The 14,482-nt window shown below is 38.2% G+C and overlaps 1 protein-coding gene and 1 pseudogene across 1 annotated transcript in view; one reads left to right on the top strand and one right to left on the bottom strand.

Moving 5' to 3' along the window:
* DDC (dopa decarboxylase) overlaps positions 1-14,482 on the bottom strand; it is a 112,022-nt gene that overhangs the window by 22,517 nt on the left and 75,023 nt on the right. The window contains 2 exon segments of the mRNA XM_054695867.1: positions 9,405-9,450; positions 9,453-9,471. Of these exon segments, the coding sequence (XP_054551842.1) occupies positions 9,405-9,450; positions 9,453-9,471 (65 nt within the window).
* LOC119237814 (U6 spliceosomal RNA) lies at positions 3,007-3,100 on the top strand (annotated as a pseudogene).

Raw genomic sequence — 14,482 nt, forward strand, 5'->3', positions numbered from 1 at the left:
TTAAGCCCTTGGGTGCCATGATACATATCTCTCATATATTTATGACATAACAGGTGCTGGCCCTGATAGCATTAAGAGGGAGTTGACATCAGGAAAATCCAGTCGTAGAGGGGTGGAAATTTGCTTTGTTTTTTTTTTAATTAATTTATTTTTTATTAAACATTTTTATTTTCATTCATCGTTATTCTTTTTTTGATTTTTCCCCTCAGGTGTAGTTCCCATAAGTCTTCCACCACTACACCCCCTGTCAACAGTTACCATGGTCCCTTGTGCTCTTCCCCCCCATTTTGATCCCTCTCCCTCCCTCTCCCCTGCTGTATGCCTCAGATCTACAGTTTGCCTGCAAGTTTTGTCTCTTTTTTTTTTTTTGACCCTTTCTTTGGTTTCCCTATATTCCTCCTATAAGCAAAATGATCCAGTATTATTTTTTTCTTCTGAGCATAATCAGAGGGGTGGGAATTTGCCTCCCCCATCCCCAATCTCTGCGAAAGTGAGATAGTTGGAGATTGAATTAATTACCAATGACCAATGAGTTAATAAATTATACCTATGGAATTAAAACTGCCATAACCCCCTTAAATTGTAGAGTTCAGAGAGGCTTCTGTGCTGGACACATCATGATGCACCCCAAAAGGACAGGGGAGCTCTGTGCCCCCCCACCAAGTTCCACACCTTGCCCTATGCATCTCTGCCATCTGACTGTTCATTTGCACCCTTTATTATAAACAAGTAAATGTGAGTGAAGTGCTTCCTGAGTTCTGTGAGTTGTTCTAGTGAATTATCAAACCTGAAAGAGCAGGGGTTGTGGGAATGACTGTATTTGTGGTCAAGTTGGACAGAAGTTTGGGTAATCTGGGATGCACTATTTTTTGATTTTTCTGACCTGCAGTCAGTCTGTGGGACTGAGGCCTTTAAACTTCTGAGGTCTGTGCTGACTCTGGGGAGTGTCAGAATTGAACTGAGTTATGGGATGCCTAGTGGTATCTAGAGCTATTGCGTTGATGTTGGAGGAGACAACTAGTAGGGTAGTGTTTACCCGCCTATCCTTCCAGGACTACAAGGTGCCTGGCTGTGGCAGGCAACACTAGTGAAAATTGAGAGGACGCACTGAGGAGCTGTGCCTGGTGCTGGGCATGCTGCCCTCAGAGCCCAGGTCTTTCCCACCTACTTGTCCCACAGAACACGAAGGGTGTTACTGCCAGCTAAGCTCCAAATTCTCCTTTGGACTGGGACTTGAAGGTCTAGCACTTGCTTCTCTGCCTCAACTGGCAGCATAGACATCATCTCAACATAATTTGTACCAAATAGAGTGTTCTTGGGGCAAACTAGAGAAGAAAGGTCAATGTGATTGTAGCTTAGGTTTGAAATCAAATATAATATGAGAGTCCTTGCAGATCAATGCCAGCAAGCATAAAATAAGGAGGTCAATATGTGACTTACAAATGAGGAGAGAGAGAGAAAGTGTTATTTTTTTTTTTATGCAAGGCAATTGTTATTTCTTCAAAGGGTTAAAAGACAGACCATGTCAGTGAGTGGCAGTAAGCAGTCTAATGGGTGCTACTTATGACTTGTGGTTCTTCCACTTCTTAGTGGGTGCCATTGATTGTGTGAATGTACAGTCATTTTGGTGCATTTTGATGTATCATTGGTATTATATGAGGAACCAATGGAGGAATTTCCTTGGGATTCTCCGTACTGGGAGAGCTCTGAGCCTAACTTTAAAGAGAGGGGGAACAAAAAGAATGGGGTAAAAAACTGGCTTTTGTAAATGAAATTCACATTTCTCTTCCCATAGACTACTAGCAATGACTAGCAGCAATTTTTTTTTTTGAAATCAAAAAACATGTGGTGGTCAAACCATGTTACCATTGGACTGATACATACCTTGAAAGTTTGATAGAACTTACTATTAGGAGTATTGGATATTTCTGTTGTATGAATTTAACTACTGGCACGTCATCTTTAATAGCTACAAGATCTTTCAGTTTTTCTATTTATCCTTGAGTCAGTTTTGGTAATATACTTTGTAGTTATTGAATATGTGTTGAACATGTAGAATATTGAATATGAATTATAGGGGCAAATGTTATTAATCCCAATTTGGGGCAAAATGTTATTCATAGTATTCCCCTACTTACTATTTAAAAAAATGTCTGCATCTGTGATTAAGTCCTTCAATTTCCAATAAAATTCATCTGTGTCTCTTCTATTTTTGATCCATTTTCCCACTGATCATCTATGTTTTCAGGTGGGTCAGGGACCAACATGTGACTTCATTGCTTTACTCTACCCTTATTTTCTATTTCTTCTTAATATTTTTAAATCTTTATTATTTCCCCTTCTAGTTCTTGACAATTAATCTGCTGCTGTTTTCTAGCTTAATTTGGGCTGTTAGCTCATTATTTTCTTGAGTTGCACTTTTCTATTATGTCTCCAAGTGTAGCTGTAAGCATAAGTCTTGCTGCAGTTTACATTCAGTGAATTCTTTGTATTTGCAATTTCTTATTGTACTTTATTCATTGTCTGTGTGTCCTGTGGGTCTGTGATGTGGTGGTCTGCTCCTCAATATTTAGGTCCTGTCTTTGCTTTTTTGGGTAAATTTTAATGTTATTATAAATTATAATTTAAACAAGCAAGCAGATAGTTGCATATGTGCAGGTGCACCTGCATACACACACAAACACACACACAGAGAAACATCTTTTGTAGGCATCAGGAGCTCTTTCATGGAATGGGACCCAAGGTGAGGAAGGTCTCTCCTTGTCACCAGACACATTACTGAGGATGACTTTAAGGGAAGAGAGGAAGAAGAATTCTATGTTATATTGAAAGTACAGCTTCTTAAGTTTGTCTTTAAAATCTACAACACTGCATCTGGCCAACTGCATGAGGGCCAGACCACTTCTTGGTAATAGCAACAGCTGGAACAAATTCCAACTGCTAAAGGGCATGGGGGCAAAGGGCAAAGAAACCAAAATGATACACAAAATTTGTATCCTCTTCTGTTTGCTTCAGTAGCACAGACGTTAACATTGGAACAATAAAGAGAAGATTAGCAGGGCCCCTGCACAAGGATGACACACAAATTTGCTTTACTTATAGGAGGAACATGGGAAACCAAACAAAGTCAGAAAAAACAAAAAACAAAACTAGCAGGCAAACTATAAATCGGAGACATACAGCAGGAGAGGGAGGGAGACAGATCAAAACAGGGGAGGGCAGAGCACAAGAGACTAGGTGATTTTGATTTTTACTTTATTGTAATTAGTCTTTTTCCTGGTCCCTTATTTGGGTTTTCTAAATTCCTGCTATGAGTGAGGCCATCTGGTATTTTTCTTTTTCTTTCTGGCTTATTTCACTAAGCATGATCCCTTCCAGTTCCATCCGTGTTACTGCAAATTGCATGTAAAAATCAAAATCAACAAGAAACTATAAACCAGAGACACACTATGGGGGCGGGAGGAGGGAGTAAGATGAAAACAAGGGGGGGGAATTGTATGGGGACTATAACCAAGATGAAAATACATATATTGTGCAAAAATGAAAAATGATGTATAAAATGATGTATAAAATTAAAAAAATAATAATAAAAAATAAAAAAAGAGACTAGGTGAGAGTTCTTGGGTGAAATAGTAATGGAAATTTTATGGGGATTACATCTGAGAGGAGGAATCAAACATTGTACAAAAATGAACAATGATGTAAAATATATACACATATAGATATAAAATAAAAAAAAAATTGTGCACTCTTGGTTCTAAAACAAGTTCTAGACTCAAATCTTACCATAACTAGAGTTATTAAAAATCTTCCAAATTAACCAAAGCAAACAACCCAGTCATAAAATGGGTAGAAGAACTAAAAAGATACTTCACTAAAGAAGAAATGCAAATGACCAAAATGCATATGAAAAAATGTTCAATATCACTAATTGCCAGGGAACTGCAAATCAAAACCACAATGAGATACCCCCTTACTCCAATAAGAATGTGCCACATTAAAAAACCTGAAACAAATGCTGATGAGTGTGTGGAGAAAAAGGAAACCCTCTTACACTGCTGGTAGGAATGTAAATTTGTCCAGTCACTATGAAAAGCTGTGTGAAGTTTACTCAGAACACTAAAAATGGAACTACCATATGATCCAGTGATTCCACTTCTAGGAATCTACCCCAAGGACACAAAACACTAATTCAATAGGAAATCTGCCCTCCTGTGGTTATTGCAGCACTATTTACAACTATTTACAATAGCCAACACATGGAAACAACCCAAATGCCCCCAAATAGATGAAATGACCAAAACTTGTGGTATATTTAAACAATGGAGTATTATTCAGTGATTAAAAAAGACTAACTCGGGCCTCCCTGGTGGCGCAGGGGTTAAGACGCAACCTATGAAGCAGTCCGCAGCACTGTAGCACAAGTTTGATTCCCGGCTGGCCAGGGAGAAACCCACATGGAAGGACAGACCACTCCTGTCTTGCCCGCTGCTCTCCTCAGCAGTGTACTTCGGTCCATCTGCCTGTTCTGTTCCCTGCTCTGTCTCTGGTGAATCCTCTCACCGCCCCCATCTCTGGCCTGTACCCAATTCTTGTATAAAATAAATAAATCTTTAAAAATAAACCAAGTTTTTTTAAAAAAAAGAAAAACTCATGCCATTTGTGGCAATACGGATGGAGCTGGAAGGGATTATGCTAGCAGAAATAAATAAGAAAGAAAAAGATAAAAACTGATGGTCTCACTTATATGTGGAATCTAGAGAAATCAAACAAAAGATCAAGAAAAAGTCAAAACTAGCACGACCATAGAACTGAGGCATACAGCAAAGTGGGTAGAAGTCAAAACAGGATAGGAAAGAACACAAAGGAATATGGTGAATGTTAATGGGTGTTATGGTGGAGGAGAACTATGGGGACTACAATGATGTAAGAAAAACAATTTAATAAATAAAAAAAGGAAATTTAGAAAAAAAATCTTTCAAAGAAATCGAATTTTTAAAAATCCCCAGTGTAAGAGAGATGCACAAAAGCTATAAGACCATTGTGAGGACATTCTATTTTCTTAAATCAAACTTCTTTTTTTGCAATATAGATAAAATATGATCTTAGTGTGTGGAATTTGAAGCTCTCTTTGGAAAATATTTGATAGCAAAGAGACATTCAGATCTGAGCAGAATGATACTTATTTTTATATAAAAGACTCAAAAAAACCAAATGAATAATAAATGACTTATGAACAGAATAATGAAATCATTATGAAATGTATTTACTATGCTTATGATGATTGCAAGTTTTAGAAACTTCAATTATCTTGTCCATTTTGATATTTGGAGAATATAACCAATGTGTTTACTTTAAATTATGAACTAACCATTGGTAAAATTTCATTAAACAAAAGAGAGAGCCTTCTTATTTTAAGGAATACAAAAATGTCCATGAGACTTCTTTGTTGTATTACCAAAATCTTTAAACATATCTATAAAATATTCATCACTTAAGATTATTTGTTTGCTTGTTTTCAAATCTTAAGAGTAAAGGGATGATTATCCATTTCTAAAACTGGTTCTTATACCAGTCCTTTTATTTGTATGCAATTGTGTTGGGATTGTTCATATTACTGCAATAATCTCATAGCAAAATATATACTTTGGATTCTACAAATACACAGGACAGGGCTAAACAACCTCTAAGTAGATTCCCCGCTTTCTCCCACTCCCTGTCACCATGTTACACAGCTCTTCCTGTCTTGCATCCTCCGCAGACACACTGACTGTCCATACTGGACCACAAGTGCATAGCACACCCATAGCAGGGAGCAGCTGCCTTGCAAACAGGAGGGATGATGCAGTCCAGCTATTCATCTTTGGCTTTTTAGGCTGTACTTACATGGTTAAAAATCCAGGAGTATTCTTAGCAGTTAGAGAAAAAGTGTAATCAGTGACAGCTTGAATGAAAGTGGAAATAGGATCTGTACCTGAATTTGCTTCATTCAGACCAAAAAACAGCATAATGCTCCATTTTCTTTTTGCATCCAACTGGAACAATTCCCACATGTTCTATATGTGTCCTTTTATTTGTGTGTGTGTTTGTAAAATGAGTATTGCTTTAGATATATGTGTATACATTCTCCACCTGCATCCGGTGAGATAGGAAATTCTCTGTTTTTTCTCACTTCTAGTTATTAATATGTTACCCCTATTGCTGTTAAATGCTGCATCTGCAAGCCCTGGCCTGGGTAGTGAGACTGTAAGCAAATCTACAACACATCTTGGGTTTCCAGTTGCCTGTTGCATTCCAGTTGAGTTGCCCCATTTTAACAACAATTCAAACAAATTAACAAAAAATCAAATTAGTTATAAACTGGTATTCCCCTCCTCCTCCTAGTCATCATTATTTTTTAAACATCAATGTGATGTAAAATTATCCACTTCAATTATTAAGTTCTTTTTCTTGCTCTAAGTAGAACTAACATGATTATGGCACTACTATTAATATTTTCCCAGGTAACTTCTTAGGAAATAGGATGACTTTCATTTTTTGTTAGCAAATGTTTTTAAGCATTTGAGTGAGATTCATTATGCATCCAAGAATAAAAACACAGAAGCAACTGAATTAGAAATATGTGATGAAATTTCCTTGCACTTGATTTGTGTTATTCTGCATAAATCAAATGAATTTTTTCTTTATTAGCTTCCTCTTTTCCTGTATCACTATGTTGCATTAATATATTCTAGGTAACAGTACAAAACCAGGGTAAGACTTAGCAAAAATTCCATCCATAGTTCAGAAGTGGAAGTAAGCAGTGAGTGAGAGGTGCATGTGCTCCTATGGCACTGGTACCTTCATCCGTGGAGTTTCTTTCATTGAAGTCATTATTCAAAGATTGGTGAATATAGAGTAGATGGTTTCCTCTTCAGAGAAGTTTCTTTTAAGCTCTTCTGCCCATTTTTTGACTGGATTATTTTCTTTGTTGTTGTTGAGTCTCATCAGCTCTTTGCAGATTTTTGTGATCAGTCCTTTATCATTAGTGTTGGGTGCAAAAATGTTCTCCCAGTTGGTGGGGTTTCTCTTTGTTTTTGTTATTGTCTCTTTTGCTGTGCAAAAGCTCTTTAATTTGATGTAGTCCCAGCTGTTTATCTTTGCCTTCACTATCACTGCTTTGGGTGATGTGTCTGTAAAGATGTCTTTGATGTGCAAATCACGTAATGTTTCGCCTATATTTCCTTCTATATATTTTATGGTTTCAGGTCTTATGTCTAGTTCTTTAATCCATTTTGAGTTGATTTTTGTGTATGGTGTGAGGTGGTGGTCAAGCTTCATTCTTTTGCATGTAGCGACCCAGTTTTCCCAGCACCATTTATTGAACAAACTTTCTTTGCTCCAATGCATATTCTTTGCTCCTTTGTCAAAGATTAGTTGACCATAAATCTGTGGGTTTATTTCTGGATTTTCTATTCGATTCCATTGGTCTGTATGTCTGTTCTTGTTCCAATACCATGCAGTTTTGATGATTATGGCTTTGTAGTATAGTTTGAAGTCTGGGAGTCTGATGCCTCCATTCCCTTCTTTTTTTTTTCAGGAGAGCTTTGGCTATTCGGGGTTTTTGGTGATTCCATATGAATTTCATCAATAATTGTTCTATTTCTTTGAAGAATGACATTGAAATTTTGATTGGAATAGCATTGAATCTGTATATTGCTTTTGGTAGGATGGCCATTTTAATAATGTTTATTCTTCCAATCCATGAGCAGGGGACGTCTCTCCATTTCTTTGTGTCTTCTATTTCTTTTAACAGTGTTTTATAGTTTTCTTTGTATAGGTCCTTTACCTCTTTTGTTAGATTTATTCCCAAATATTTGATTTTTTTTGTTTCAATAACAAAAGGGATGGTCTTTTTGATTTCTTCTTCTTCAGATTTATTGTTTGTGTATAGGAAGGCTACTGACTTTTGCGTGTTGATTTTGTATCCTGCCACTTTACTGAACTGATTGATGAGTTGAATTAGCTTTTCTGTGGAGTTTTTGGGGTTCTCTATGTATAATATCATATCGTCTGCAAATAGTGATAGTTTGACTTCTTCTTTTCCTATTTGGATTCCTTGGATGTCTTTCTCTTGTCTTATTGCCCTGGCTAGGACTTCCAGTATTATATTGAAAAGCAATGGTGAGAGTGGACATCCTTGTCTTGTTCCAGATCTTAATGGAATTGCTTTCAGCTTTTCACCATTGAGCATGATACTGGCTGTTGGCTTGTCATAGATGGCCTTTATGATGTTGAGGTATGTTCCTTGTATCCCCAGAATTTCAAGGGCTTTTATCATGAATGGGTGTTGCACTTTGTCGAAAGCTTTCTCAGCATCTATTGATATTATCATATGGTTTTTATATTTCTTTTTGTTGATGTGTTGGATAACGTTGATTGATTTTCGGATGTTAAACCATCCTTGTGCCCCTGGAATGAATCCAACTTGGTCGTGGTGAATTATCTTATGGATACATTGTTGGATTCTGATAGCTAAAATTTTATTGAGGATTTTTGCATCAGTGTTCATTAGGGAGATTGGCCTGTAGTTTTCCTTTTTTGTGTTGTCCTTGTTCGGTTTTGGTATTAGGCCAACAGGCATATGAAAAAATGTTCAACATCACTTGTCATCAGGGAAATGCAAATCAAAACTACCATGAGATACCATCTTACACCAGTGAGAATGGCACATATTAAAAAAACTAGCAACAACAAATGTTGGCGAGGGTGTGGAGAAAAAGGAACTCTTCTGCACTGTTGGTGGGAGTGCAAACTGGTCCAACCACTGTGGAAAGCTGTATGGAGATTTCTGGACCTACTAAACATAGAGCTTCCATATGATCCAGCAATTCCACTCCTAGGTATTTACCCAAAGGACACAGAAACATCAATTCCAAAGAACACCTGCACCCCTATGTTTATAGCAGCACTGTTTACAATAGCTAAGCTTTGGAAACAACCCAAATGCCCAAAAATAGATGACTGGATCAAGAAGATGTGGTACATATATACCATGGAATATTGCTCAGCATTCAAAAAAGATAAACACATGCAATTTGCAGCAACATGGATGGCACTGGAAGGGATCATGCTCAGCGAAATAAGCCAAAAAGAAAAAGAAAATACCGGATGGTCTCACTCATAGCAGGAATCTAGAAAACTTAAATAAGGGACCAGGAAAATGAATAACTATAAGAAAGTGAAAATCAAAATCAACAAAAAACTATGAACCAGAGACACTTTTAGGGGGGCGGGGGTGGGAGGGAGGGATTGGGGTCAGAATGGGGGGGGCTGCAATTGTATGGGGAATATAACAATAAAATTTATTAAAAAAAAAAAAAAAAGAAAAAAAATATAGAGTAGATGGTGAAAGGGAAACTTACCACATGGCAGAGCAGTCAAAATTCACCAAAAGCCATTTGTGGGGTTAAAGTTAAATGAATCTGCAAACTGCCAAGGAATAATAACAACAAAATAAAATAGTTGTTAGTGTTTGGTTATAACACAAGATCCCATTCACAATAAAGAACAGTGTGCTTTCTCACATGCAACACGAGTCCTTAAGAAGATGTGGGTCAATCTGCTCAAAAGGGTCACATAAACTTTTCTCAATAGGCCCAGAACAGACCTCTTGTAAACTTGGAATGAAAATTAGAGGTCAACCAAGGTCCTGTAAACCTTAGCAGTTTTATTACCATTACTTAAAAAAATGCAGATTGTTTTGCTTGAGAAAAGTGAGGGCCCGAAAGGAGGGTAGGAAAATTTTCTGTTCTTGCCTAATTACCCTTTTCTAACTGCAGAAGAGATCTATATGTCCTTAACTAGCACCCCTTCCCCAATCAAAGAAGCAATCATTACTCTATCTTTTATGACCCAGGAAAATAAAGTTTGGGGACCTCAACAAGTTTGAAATTTATCATTAAACATATTCTGTCTACCTAAGAATCTCACTTTTACTCTCAGAGTAAGAATCAGATCATCCCCTTCTTGTCTGTCATGTAAAGTCTCCCCCCTCTCTATTCTTGATGCGCCAAGCCCCCAAACACAATATTCCTGGCCCCCGTTATCAATTAAAATTTACAACAATGAGGATTCCTCATATGCATATTATTAAATTGTTTATTTTTCCCTTTGTTAACCCATCTTATGTCTGATGCTATTTTGATTCCTTGCTCTGCTTGAGAAGGACTCAGAGGTATACAGGATGATTTTTGTTTTGTGCTCTGACAAAGGAAAGGGAATAACAGGTGTAGGACTTGGGGATGATGCTGACTGAGGCCATTTGAGAAGGTCTGGATCCTGGAACTCACTAGGACAGCCCCTGACCTGTCTGAGCCTTTTTGTATTCATTTAAAAATGGGAATAACAATGCCTCATCCCATATGAAACATGAAGCTGGAGCACAAAGAGAGAGAGCGAGCTCAGATAATTAGGGTTTGTAATTTCTCAACTGCTTACTCCTTGAAGACAAGAATGGGGAGATACGCTTTGTGGAGAAGTCATGAAATTACAGTCATGAATCCCCAGCTCTTGAATGAAGCAACTCCTCAGTACAAACACAGCAACTATTGATGATTTGTGGTTGCTAAGTCAGTCAGGAGGTGGCCTTGTGGAACGTAGGGATGAGATTACAGTACTGTCTTCCTACTCCAGTGTGAGTGGGGTGGTTTGATAAGACCTATTATAATACGACATGGACAGAAGCTTCAGGTGGCCCTAAACTAGGCTCCCTGCAGGAAGTGAAAGGCTTGCTGAGTTGGGCTGATATGTGCCAGGTGTCCTGCAGAGGGGCATCCTCTGGGACAAGGCTTAGGGTCCACTGGCTATGAAGATCATCGGTACAATTTCTAATGTTCCGGGTTCACTGTGCTCAGGATGCAGTGCCAGGCACCCAGAGATGTCCAGAGAGTGTTTTTGGGAGAAGAGTAATGAAGAATCTCATTCTTTATGTGATGGAAAGACCAGGGGATTTGGAGTAAGAGTCCCTGACTGTGGCCTCAGTTCTTCATGCTCTATTTGAGGGCCATTGGTACAGTGATTCTACAGAGATTTATAAATGAAGGGTTGGCAATGACAGATGAGTAGATTAAGAATATGTGGTAAATATGCACAGTATAATCAGGTCTAGAAAAAGATGAGCTTTTGCCATACGCAACAAGATGGAACTGGATGGAACTGAGGGGACTATACTAAGCAAAATAAGTCAGAGGCAGAAAGATGATTTTCACTCAGGTAAAATATAGATGAACAAAACAAAGGGACAGAAAAAAAGCTAAGCAAAACAAACTCTAGAAATCTGATTCTAGATTTGAGGCTACCAGAGAGGAAGAGTGAAGGGTGATAAAAAAGGGCAGAGGGGGTCCAATTAACTATGGCGGAGGATTATGAACATTTTGGTGTTGGGTGTGGTGTGGTAACTGTGAAGGTATTTGTGAAATTTTCTGGGGCACCAAAACTAACACATTACCCCCACCTGCATCTCCTATCTAGCAAGCAAGAGAGCAAAGTTATCTTCTCAGAACAGGACAGACTGAGGGAATCAATCTTCTGCTTGAACTTTGTAAAATCAGTCTTTTCACACCCACCAAAACCAAGGAGTCAGATGAAGATTTAATCCTGAGTACCCATCTCTCCTGTAAGGGTACCATTTAATAATATTTAAAACTAAGCCCCCACTTCTTGCCCAGCAGGCAGGTTTGGGAGGCTTGAATAGATCAGGGAATTGGAGATGAGGACCAACCATGGAGATGATAGACCAACCACCATGACCAGAAAAACCAGCCCGGCTCCAGGAATGCAGAAGCAGAGGCCAGGACACATTGTCAAAGGTCAGCATTTGAGATCAGATATCCCAGCAGATAAATGGTGCAAACTCGCATCCCAGGTAAGAAAGCCCTCAAAACAGAACTTCAAATTCTCCTTTGTGTGCACCCCTTGCTCTCTTACAGGGTATTTGAATAAGTCAGCCTTTTCTGTTCTCCATTGTCTTTGGTGAATTCTTTCAACCCTGTGCCTCCAGTCTCAACTCTCCACCCCTCCTACCCCAGTCCACCCCATGTTTCTCCCCACTACATCTGCAGTGCATTCTTCTGGAAGGAAGAGATTAAATCCTGATTTGCCTGCTTCTAGATCAGCATATCTTTAGGTTGGGACACATTTAGAACTAGAAATCCTACCAAGAATACATTCTTAACATCACCAACTGACTGTTCCTACTTACATAAACTAAATTCAAACTTGTGTTTATTAAAGCAGCTCTCACAGAGCAAAATCTGTCAGACTGTTTCCTGGGTTAGAATATTCACTTTGATTATCTAATAAACTCTATGTCTAAGTATCATTAAGATTTTTTTCCCAATTAACACACCATACATCTAAAATGTGAAACTATACCCCACAATCATATACTGTGCTATAAATCCATGCTACCTCAATGAAAAATAAAAGTATATATAAATGAGGGGTTAGAACAAGATAATAATACCAGAGCCGTCCAATTAACACTTACTGTTATTTTGGTGTGAAACTTATTTGGTGTAGCACTTACCACAATTGAATCAAGGGCTGCACCTTGAAGACATTTGATAAAATCAAAATATGCAGAAACTCAAAGTATAACAAAGAGAGACTGAAGAAGGACATAGGGAGTTATTTCTGTGTTAATCCATGAGGTGATATTGACTCCTTGGTGGCAACATAAGCCACTTCACAGTTCCATGGACTCTCCCACTTTGAAATTGTGTCTCAATTCATTTTTATTTGGGAAAATTAATAGCTCTACTTTTCCTCGTAAAATGAGATATTAAAATTTGTGTCTATATTTTAATATCTGTTAAAAGATATTAAAGATATTCTAGTTCTGCAAAGACTAAAGTCACATGAAATGTATCCACATTCTCTTTCAAACTACTATTTGAATATTAGTAATAATGGGAATTTTATTTCATATATACCACATTAGGAAATTGTACTGATTTAGCCTATGAAATAGTTTATGCCTATCATGGTTTCTTCAACTTCATGAACTAGCAAAGTTCTCAGAATACATGCATCTTTATAAATGATAGCAAAGTGAAAATTTCATAATTAATCTACAGTAATCAGAAATAACCCATTTTTCATTTGATTACCAACATCGATGTAAAAGATCAACAATTCTTCCTGTTATCTGAATATTTTAAAGACAATCTTCATTATATTTCTAACATATTGTTGGAAGCCAATGGATAACAAACGTAAACAACTGGCTCCAACTTCACACATCAATTCTTGGTACCACCCTATTTTCCAGCAGAAAATAAAAGATTTCATTTCAACTAACAAAAGTGGCCAAGGAGGGCACCTTGCATTTTCACTGAGCTATCAGAGTGGTGCATTCTTCGGATTTAGAAATCTTAGGATTTCCAAACATGTGCCTGGTTTATCTTGACTGCTGAACAGGACCTGAGTTCCCTGAAGACCCCAGCACTAAATCCACAATTGAAGCAGAAATAAAGATAGGGCCCCAGTCTGGTTGAATCTAAAGGAAGCCTTGATATCATCCTAAGACCTGTGACTCCTCTATTTACTCTGGCTTTAGATTTGAGGTCTGAGGAGGAAAGGAGGGGCCTGGGCCAGATGAATGACAGTGTGACGATGGGGGCAGGAGACAGCATTTGGTCAGCTGATGCTACCTCATGTCAACCCACTTGGGGGCTGAAGATTCATTTCCTTACCTTTTTTAATAAAAGTAATTTTGAGAAGCAGACAGGGAATTACAATGAGAATGGACTTTATTTGTTGATAAAAGAGAACAAAAGGTTAAAGAAGCACTTTGTTTGCTAGGAATTTTATTAGTTCCCTCCTAGGGGGCTGGCTGATCTGTTTAAATTTCTTTCATTACCCAACTGTGATATTTTCCTCCTGCAGACAGAGAGAAAGCTTCTTTATCTCTAGGGTAAGGCTACAACAGGATATTGCAGTTCTCTTATCTGACCCATTGAGTAGCAAGGCAAGGAGAGAATCTGTAATAATAGAGGGGAAATGGGAATGACTCACTGTTGGGCATGAAATCCTGACTGCAGCTGATAGAATCTCCTGCAGTGCCTGCCTAGGAGGACTGAGGGTGAGGCCTCTCTCTCCACCCCCATGAAAGATGAAACCTCGGTATGTCATGTCATGTGAAAGGGAGGGGAAGTGGTAATAGGAAAAGACCCTGAAATTCTGAACCTGATAGAGTTGGAATGGGTATCTTGTCTCTCTTCCCTGGAGTCTTCAGGGAAAGACATTTCCAGCAATGTGTAGCATCTCCATAACAGAAAGTATATGGTGTGTGGGCTTCACCTCCCCAAAAGGATCAGATAGACTTTTCTCTGTAGGCAAGAGTTGCTCTCTTGACCCCTTGGTATGGGACCTGGAGGTCAATCCAGGCTTTGTGAGCCTCAGGAGTTTTATTACCATTGCTTAAGGTACACAGATTGCT

This window comes from Talpa occidentalis, unplaced genomic scaffold, assembly GCF_014898055.3.
Source record: "Talpa occidentalis isolate TD23 unplaced genomic scaffold, MPIMG_talOcc4v2.1 talOcc4.10, whole genome shotgun sequence".
In the NCBI taxonomy this organism is placed as follows: domain Eukaryota; kingdom Metazoa; phylum Chordata; class Mammalia; order Eulipotyphla; family Talpidae; genus Talpa; species Talpa occidentalis.